The 9,831-nt window shown below is 42.9% G+C and overlaps 1 protein-coding gene across 6 annotated transcripts in view; it reads right to left on the reverse strand.

Annotated features, from left to right (window-relative positions):
• The window catches only part of arnt2 (aryl-hydrocarbon receptor nuclear translocator 2), a 71,375-nt gene extending 61,894 nt beyond the window's left edge, over positions 1 to 9,481 (reverse strand). For 3 of the 6 annotated variants that reach the window (XM_065012229.1, XM_065012226.1, XM_065012225.1), the window contains exons 1-2: positions 9,165 to 9,481; positions 6,022 to 6,136 (exon numbers count right to left, since the gene is read on the reverse strand). In XM_065012229.1, coding sequence (XP_064868301.1) covers positions 6,022 to 6,136; positions 9,165 to 9,195 — 146 coding nt within the window. In that variant the 5' untranslated portion in view covers positions 9,196 to 9,481. The remainder of the gene's footprint in view (positions 1 to 6,021; positions 6,137 to 9,164) is intronic. The other 3 variants (XM_065012228.1, XM_065012227.1, XM_065012230.1) reach the window with 2 other exon arrangements.
• Positions 9,482 to 9,831: the final 350 nt, after the last annotated feature.

Genomic DNA, 9,831 nt, shown 5'->3' on the forward strand with positions numbered 1-9,831 from the left:
AGCACTATAGAAATAAAATGTATTGTTATTATTCAAAAAGTACAATCAAGTAGGTATTGCTCAGAGCATAGAGGAAGCGTGGGTAGTGCAAACCGCTGATCCCGCCTCTGTAGTTGAAAGGTTGCCATGCCACTAGTGATGACTCGTCCAGAGTGGCGTTTTTCAATCTCATCTCACACCGGTGTGTCTAACAGACTACTGAATTGACCTGTGATGTCTTGATTAGAGGTTGACCGATTAATCAGAATGGGCGATTAATTGGGGACGATTTCAAGTTTTCATAACAATCGAAATCGGTATTTTTGGGCGCCGATTTTTTAAAATTTTATTTGTATTTTTATACCTTTATTTAACTAGGCAAGTCAGTTAAGAACACATTATTATTTTCAATGACGGCCTAGGAACTTCCTTATTCAGGGGCAGAACGACAGATTTTCACCTTGTCAGCTCGGGGGAACCAATCTTGCAACCTTACAGTTAACTAGTCCAACGCACTAACCACCTGCCTCTCATTGCACTCCACGAGGAGCCTGCCTGTTACGCAAATGCAGTAGAAGCCAAGGTAAGTTGCTAGCTAGCATTAAACTTATCTTATAAAAAACAATCAATCATAATCACTAGTTATAACTACACATGGTTGATGATATTACTAGTTTATCTAGCGTGTCCTGCGTTGCATATAATCGATGCAACGCTGGGGGATTATTTAACAAAAGCTCAATCATTGGACGACTGAACCTAACCATAAACACCAATGCCTTTCTTAAAATCAATACACAGAAGTATACATTTTAAAACCTGCATATTTAGCTAAAAGAAATCCAGATTAGCAGGCAATATTAACCAGGTGAAATTGTGTCATTTCTCTTGCGTTCATTGCACGCAGAGCCAGGGTATACCTGCCAGAGGCAGCCTGGCTCATTGCGAACTAATTTGCCATAATTATACGTAATTATGACATAACATTGAAGGTTGTGCAATGTAACAGCAATATTTAGACTTAGGGATGCCACCCGTTAGATAAAATACTGAACGGTTCCGTATTTCACTGAAATAATAAACATTTTGTTTTCGAAATGATAGTTTCCGGATTCGACCACATTAATGACCAAAGGCTCATATTTCTGTGTGTTATTATGTTATAATTAAGTCTATGATTTGATAGAGCAGTCTGACTGAGCGATGGTAGGCAGCAGCAGGCTCGTAAGCATTCATTCAAACAGCACTTTTGTGCGTTTTGCCAGCAGCTCTTCGCAAGCACAGCGCTGTTTATGACTTCAAGCCTATCAGCCTAATGGCTGGTGTAACCAATGTGAAATGGCTAGCTAGTTAGCTGGGTGCACGCTAATACTGTTTCAAACGTCACTCGCTCTGAGACTTGGAGTAGCTATTCCTCTTGCTCTGCAAGGGCTGCGGCTTTTGTGGAGCAATGGGTAACACTGCTTCGACTTTCGCTGTGGTCGATGTGTTCCTGGTTCGAGCCCAGGTAGGGGCGAGCTATACTGTTACACTGGCAATACTATAGTGCCTATAAGAACATCCAATAGTCAAAGGTATATGAAATACAAATGGTATAGAGAAATATTCCTATAAATACTATATTAACTACAACCTAAAACTTCTTACCTTGGAATATTGAAGTCTCATGTTAAAAGGAACCACCAACTTTCACATGTTCTCATATTCTGAGCAAGGAACTCAAACGTTAGCTTTTTTACATGGCACATATTGCACTTGAACTTCTCCAACACTTTGTTTTTGCATTATTTAAACCAAATTGAACATGTTTCATTATTTATTTGAGGCTAAATTGATTTTATTGATGTATTATATTAAGTTAAAATAAGTGTTCATTCAGTATTGTTGTAATTGTCATTATTACAAATACATTTAAAAAATATCTGCTTTTTTTGGTCTTGATACAGCGATCTGTTGATAACAGATAAGCTTTGTTGTGTGTGTGTGTGTGTGTGTGTGTGTGTGTGTGTGTGTCTCAAAGCAATGTACACCAGTACATTTCACTTAATCTGATGACTGATTAGCTAGAGCATATATGACTGAGATTGTGAATGATTCTTAGGCTTGACTGAGTTCGCACCTGATGACGGACCAAGATAGAGTTAAACAGAGGGCCAGTTACTGTTATAACTGAGGTATAAAGGAACACAGTCACTGAGTAGTGTCATGAGTTGAGTGCTGAGTAACTACAGCCTTCACCTTAATGCTATAGTCTGTGATAATAATCTTCTCTGCCACTCATTCTTCTGATAATAGTAGAAGTGACTGATGAGTATTTGTCTGTCTCTGTATTCCTAAGTATCACTCTGTCTGCCTCTCTGTATTCCTAAGTATCACTGTCTGCTTGTCTATCTGTCTCTCTGCATTCCTAAGTATCACTCTGTCTGCTTGTCTGCCTCTCTGTATTCCTAAGTATCACTGTCTGCTTGTCTATCTGTCTCTCTGCATTCCTAAGTATCACTCTGTCTGCTTGTCTGCCTCTCTGTATTCCTAAGTATCACTGTCTGCTTGTCTATCTGTCTCTCTGCATTCCTAAGTATCACTCTGTCTGCTTGTCTGTCTCTCTGTATTCCTAAGTATCACTCTGTCTGCTTGTCTGTCTCTCTGTATTCCTAAGTATCACTCTGTCTGCTTGTCTGTCTCTCTGTATTCCTAAGTATCACTCTGTCTGCTTGTCTGTCTCTCTGTATTCCTAAGTATCACTCTGTCTCTGCTCTGTCTTGTCTGTCTCTCTGTATTCCTAAGTATCACTCTGTCTGCTTGTCTGTCTCTCTGTATTCCTAAGTATCACTCTGTCTGCTTGTCTGTCTATCTCTCTGCATTCCTAAGTATCACTCTGTCTGCTTGTCTGTCTCTCTGTATTCCTAAGTATCACTGTCTGCTTGTCTGTCTCTCTGTATTCCTAAGTATCACTCTGTCTGCTTGTCTGTCTCTCTGTATTCCTAAGTATCACTCTGTCTGCTTGTCTGTCTGTCTCTCTGCATTCCTAAGTATCACTCTGTCTGCTTGTCTGTCTCTCTGTATTCCTAAGTATCACTCTGTCTGCTTGTCTGTCTCTGTCTGTCACATGCAGTCCCTCAGTAGTGTGGCTTTCCCCATTCAATGGTTCTTTCTCAACTCTTTCCTCGATTCCCCGCGTCCTCTCTCCTTGCCTCCTTCTCAAAACGCATTGGAGGAGAGAAGGTCTCAGGGGAGGGACCTCAGATCTCCTCCAGTTATAGGGAGGTGAGTAACCAAGGAAACCAGGAAATAGAAAACAACCAGATAGACTAACATGTCACAGCGTAGTATGCATGGTTATGTCTGATAGGAGGGCTGTAATGCAGCATGCATGCTTATGTCTGATTGGAGAGGTAATGTTGTACGCATGGTTATGTCTGATAGGAGAGGTAATGCAGTATGCATGCCTGATAGTTGAGGTAACGCAGTATGCACTGTTATGCCTGATACCAGAGGTAACGCAGTATGCATGGTTATGCCTGATACAAGAGGTAATGCATTATGCACGGTTATGTCTGATAGTAGAGGTAATGCACTATGCACGGTTATGGCTGATAGTAGAGGTAATGCAGTATGCACGGTTATGTCTGATAGTAGAGGTAATGCAGTATGCACGGCCATGTCTGATATGAGAGGTAATGCAGTATGCATGGTTATGCGTGATAGTAGAGGTAATACAGTATGCATGGTTATGTCTGATAGTAGAGGTAATGCAATATGCATGGTTATGTCTGATAGTAGAGGTAATGCAATATGCATGGCTATGTCTGATAGTAGAGGTAATGCAGTATGCATGGTTATGCGTGATAGAGGCAATGCAGTATGCATGGTTATGCGTGATAGTAGAGGTAATGCAGTATGCATGGTTATGTCTGATAGTAGAGGTAATGCAATATGCACGGCTATGTCTGATAGTAGAGGTAATGCAGTATCCATGGTTATGTCTGATAGTAGAGGTAATGCAGTATGCATGGTTATGCGAGATAGTAGAGGTAATGCAGTATGCATGGTTATGTGTGATAGTAGAGGTAATGCAGTATGCATGGTTATGCGTGATAGTAGAGGTAATGCAGTATGCATGGTTATGCGTGATAGTAGAGGTAATACAGTATACATACAGCATGCTTCCACCGAGCACAAGCCTATCTCAGTGAAAATTGAGGATCATTACTCTGTGTCAGTATGTGTTGCTGACCGTCTTCGTCAGGCTCCTACTGGAAATGACATGTCTCCAGTTTTTCTATCCACAGACATTCATGTAAGGAGTAAATAAAAGATGCCCTAGACGGGTCCCTGTTGTGTTCCGTGTCACGTCGAGTTGCCATATTGCCTGGATGGCTTTGGCTTTTATTTCTTCATGTTGGTGTAGGCTAGATGTATAATGGATACAGTGCATTCGGAAAGTATTCAAACCCCTTGACTTTTACACATTTTGTTACGGCCTTACTCTAAAATAGAAAACAGAAATACCTTATATACATAAGCATTCAGACCCTTTGCTAGGAGTCATAAAATTGAGCTCAGGCACATGTTTTCCATTGATCAACTTTGAGATGTTTCTACAACTTGATTGGTAAATTCAATTGATTGGACATGATTTGGAAAGGCCACACCTGTCTATATAAGTTCCCACAGTTGACAGTGCATGTCAGAGAAGAAACCAAGCCATGAGGTTGAAGGAATTGTCCGTAGAGCTTCGAGACAGGATTGTGTGGAGGCACCGATCTGGGGAAGGGTACAAAATAATTCTGCAGCATTGAAGGGCCCCAAGAACACAGTGGCCTCCATCTTTCTTAAATGGAAGATGTTTAGAACCACCAAGACTCTTCCTAGGGCTGGCCGCCCTGCTAAATTGAGCAACCGGGGGAGAAGGGCCTTGGTCAGGGAGGTGACCAAGAACCCTCTGTGGAGATGGCAGAACCTTCCAGAAGGACAACCATCTCTGCATCTTCTACCAATCAGGCCTTTATGGTAGAATGGCCAGAGGGTAGCCACTCCTCAGTAAAAGGCACCGGATAGCCTGCTTGGAGTTTGCCAAAAGGCACCTAAAGACTCAAATCATGAGAAACAAGATTGAACTCTTGAAACCTGGCACCATCCCTACATTGAAGCATGGTGGTGGCAGCATCATGCTGTAGGGATGTTTTTCAGTGGCAGGGACTGGGATATTAGTCAGCATCGAGGGAAAGATGAACGGAACAAAGTACTGAGAGATCCTTTATGAAAACCTGTTACAGAGCGCTCAAGACCTCAGACTGGGGCGAAGTTTCACCTTCCAACAGGACAACGACCCTAAGAACACAGCCAAGACAATGCAGGAGTGGCTTCGGGACAAGTCTCTGAATGTCCTTGAGTGGGCCAGCCAGAGCCGGACTTGAACCTGATCTAACATCTCTGGAAAGATCTGAAAATAGCTGTGCAGCAACGCTTCCCATCCAACCTGTTTTTGCTTTGTCATTATGGGGTATTGTGTGTAGATTGATGGGAAACACAATTTAATCCATTTTAGAATAAGGCTGTAATGTAACAAAATGTGGAAAAGGTAAAGGGGTCTGAATAGTTTCCGAATGCACTGTATGTTGTTGTATAGGCAGAATGCCAGGGCTTGGGGTAAATATGTCCTGATTTCACCCCGGGGGTTAACGTACCGTGGAATACTCCCGAAATCTTCTGTTCCCTCTGTCTTCGACCTGAGAGTGTTTTTTTAATCATACATGCAGCTATATGAGATTACTGTTTGCTCTTTTCGGTGGCACTATGTCAAACTATCATACATTGTATATCTCTGGCGTGTTACTCTGTCCTGCTAATAAAGCTCGTTTGAAATTCAACATTGGAATATTGGCCTGTGTGCTTGCTCTGTGTTTTTGTTATCCATGCCTGAAGTTCTGCTCATTGGAATAATGAATAAACCTGGAATACTCTTGATATACTGGTGTAATACTCCTGGAACACCAGTGGAATAGCCTTGTGGGTAAAATGCAGATATAAAATAGTACTCACCCTCCGGATCTCCTCTTGCCCCCGCGGCCCGGCATGGCTCCGCCCATCCTCACTTGGCCCGCCCCCACCACCGCCCCCGGCATAGTAACGGGCCCCGGCAACTCACTGCCCATCTCTGGAACAGAGGACAGAGAAAGGTACCACATGAGAACATGGCATTAGACATTGTGTGACATTGTGACTGTATTACAGCTGCATTAATATTACCCTGAAAGTGTGGACATGGCCATGTGGTACCTGAACCTCCACAAGAACATGCCATGGTGGCTTTTCTGTTGTTTTCAATGTAGCCTAAATCCAGCCTGTTTTAGGACACAGAAAGACTGAATATGGCGCTCAGTGTCGTGCTGGGTGGTGAGCTGAAGCACATTGCGTGCCAAATCACAATTTCTCTCTCTGTGCCTTTCCTTCTCCCAGGCCTACCAACTCACCCCCTCTCTCTCTCTCTGGTCTACTCATTCACTCCATCAGCCAGATGTTATGGATATGCTAAACAAACCCCCTTCTCTGCCCCAGTGCTTCCAGCAGTTGTTAATATTTGATACAAGCTAACGTTTCCCCTCTCCTCTCCCTCCCTTTCCTATCCTTCCCTCTCTGTCTCCTCCACTAGCTTCTACTTTTCTCTGTCTTGGAAAACCCCCAGCTGCAATGCAGAACCCAGCAAAGAACCAACCAACTAATTCATTCATTCATGAAGTAGCCTAGAGGTATGTAAACAACTCATACATGCATAATAACTAGTGCTCAGGAGGTGGCAGCCAGACATAGCATGGCGTACTGTGGTTCTAGGTGAGAACACAGTGTCTGGCTACAGGAGGCTAGGGCTGGAGAGGACAGCCTGGACACACAGCGTCTGCCTACAGGAGGCTAGGGCTGGAGAGGACAGCCAGGACACACAGCATCTGGCTACAGGAGGCAAGGGATGGAGAGGACAGCCAGGACACACAGCATCTGGCTACAGGAGGCAAGGGCTGGAGAGGACTGCCAGGACACAGTGTCTGGCTACAGGAGGCTAGGGCTGGAGAGGACAGCCAGGACACAGTGTCTGGCTACAGGAGGCTAGGGCTGGAGAGGACAGCCAGGACACAGTGTCTGGCTACAGGAGGCTAGGGCTGGAGAGGACAGCCAGGGTTTCTCCTATCATTACTTAGGAGCAGCGCCACCATGTCTAGTAGCAGCATTCCCTGTGTAGCTTCTTCAATCCACCCAAAGACATCATAATATCACTGGCTCTCACAACAAAACACAAAAAACATGGATTATAGCCTATCGCATAATCTGACAAATAGGTTTGTTACTGGGATAAGAGGAGATTAATGCATTGTGTAATCTGGCTTTAATGAAAAATAATGCTCTTTGGTAAATACTTTTTTTTTTTTAAATGCAATGCTTTTAGATTCGTGGGTAGTAGTTAAGGAGTGTATTCTTCAGGAGAAATTAAATATTATTGGAACGCAACCCAGGTAATACAATCAGTTGATTGTTCATTCTGGCTACAGGGAGGCTAGGGGCGGGGGTAGCCTAGTGGTTAGAGCATTGGACTAGTAACCAAAAGGTTGCAAGTTCAAATCCCCGAGCTGACGAGGTACAAAATCTGTCGTTCTGCCCCTGAACAGGCAGTTAACCCACTGTTCCTAGGCCGTCATTGAAAATAAGAATTTGTTCTTAACTGACTTGCCTAGTAAAATACATTTAAAAAATTCTGTTCCATGCTTCTCTTCACATGGCAACTCTATATGCAGCCACGTTGCTGTTAACACCCCAGTTATTTCTTCATTAGGCTTAAATGTGCATATCCAATGAGAGAGAGAGAGAGAGGCCTGCTGTTGTGGTTATTATTGGAAATGACAGTAACATCGAAGCTGTATTTCTTAAATGTTTTTGGCAGTAGAACAGTTAGTTTCAATAATCAGTTAACGTTACTGTATACAAAAGACATCAGGTCTAGGTAAACAGAGCAAATAGAACTGGAGTGAATGCACGTTAGGAAACGTAAGATTTAGGCCTATTTTTAGAGTAGTATTTTTCAACACACAAGGCTCAGGCTACATTCCATAGCCTACACATATTTGATGACGAGCAGCAATTCAGCAACGTGTATATAAACCATTGTTTGCCTTCCTCTAAATGTTTTGCTTCTATATCACTACCAAACTTGTATCATTGCCCAGAATTGATTATATTAATAAGAGCGCCAGCGATATAATTGCACCTCCGCTAAGGATGCATTGTAGCCTATTGCTTCCGTAATACAGTACAAATCTAACAACAACAGTGTCTGCTGTGTGTACGTTTATTTGCTCAGTAACAATGTAACAACGTAATGACTACATAACAGCAACAATGTCATTAACGCCTTTGTGACTGTCATTACATGACAATTAGAGCTTCAAGGGTCAAACACAGGCATATAAAGGTAGTTTTACTGGTCATGCAAATAAGACTAGCTAGGCCACTAGGTTACTATTTAGGCCGTTCACTAAAAACTTTAACTTCTTCCTCAAATAACACTGAGTACAGAAAGCCAGGCTACAGTGTTGTTAGCGCATAGCAAGCTGCAGATTTCATCTAGCTAATGACTCTCGAATCAACCGGCGATGGAGAGGGACCAACAAATCGCTGTCACTGACACCAGTGACAAACGTCGAAATGACTCGACTCAAATTGCCCGAGTTAACGTCGATAGGCCATTGGCTCCGTATGCAAAAGAACCTTTGTATCGTGAGGGGGACTGGCTATTCGGTGAAATCAGAGCACGTAGCAGCAGCTAACTAGCTGCCTGTTGGATTGAGCCAAAACGCAACCAGCATCTCATTTTGCGTGCAGATAATACATGCAAGACATTAAAAAGCTTCTGCCCCTATTATAGGCTGTTTGTGTGTAAATAATGGACGTATGTTCACGCTATAAGGAAGAAAATGCGTTTCTAGGTGTACAGAAAGTGTTTTGAGGCTGCGATAGCTCCATGGGGGAAGGGGATGCTGTGGAGAGCTTGAGCTCTGTGAGCCTGACGTCGGCGTCTTCAGCTAAGCGCCGCTTTCCATTCCGGTAAATGTCAAAAATAGATGTTACATTTTAAAGATATAAATCACCATTAAACCCCCACTGTTTTTGTTTTTTCCTTAAGATAAATCGCGACTTACCCGATGGATTGACCGCGGCGGGAGTTGCCATGTTGCCTCGATAGAAAAACAAGATGCAGCTATGAAAATGACGCACAATACGGCTCGAGAGCCCCGGGAGAGACAATCCGCTCAGTGGTTTGGCACGCGAGCTCTCGGTTCAGCCACCTATAGCCTCACATGCATTCGGTCGAAATACAAATAAGTCACGAATATCAACAATAAAAGCCCTGTTATTTCGGGTTCGCTTGGCCCGATGAAGTCAACGGTATTTTATAAATTCGTTCTTTCAGACTGGAAAATGCAAGATGTCTGAAAGGTGTCTAAACACCGCGAGACTTCACTTGAATTAATTCTGTTTTGCCTGTATCTTTGCTTTGAGTCAAATTAAGCTTTGAAAGATGGAAAGTCAGTTAATGTCAGTGAGATAGAGTAGCCTAACATCCTTTGCCAGTCATCACTTGTTGAATCGTGGTCCTATCTTTCATATAGAATAGAACAGCCCAATCAAGTAGGCTAAAATGTAATCCCAAATAGGCCAAATGTTTGCTTTGTAAGCATTTATGGCGCTTCAACAGCACTCACTTTGTAAAATACTTCGTGTTTTTCACCATTGTATCATTGTCAAACTATGAGATGGAAACGAGAACTAGCTACATGTGTTTGATGTGAAGATCAATCCACTTGA

Source organism: Oncorhynchus nerka, linkage group LG27 (genome assembly GCF_034236695.1).
Source record: "Oncorhynchus nerka isolate Pitt River linkage group LG27, Oner_Uvic_2.0, whole genome shotgun sequence".
In the NCBI taxonomy this organism is placed as follows: Eukaryota; Metazoa; Chordata; class Actinopteri; order Salmoniformes; family Salmonidae; genus Oncorhynchus; species Oncorhynchus nerka.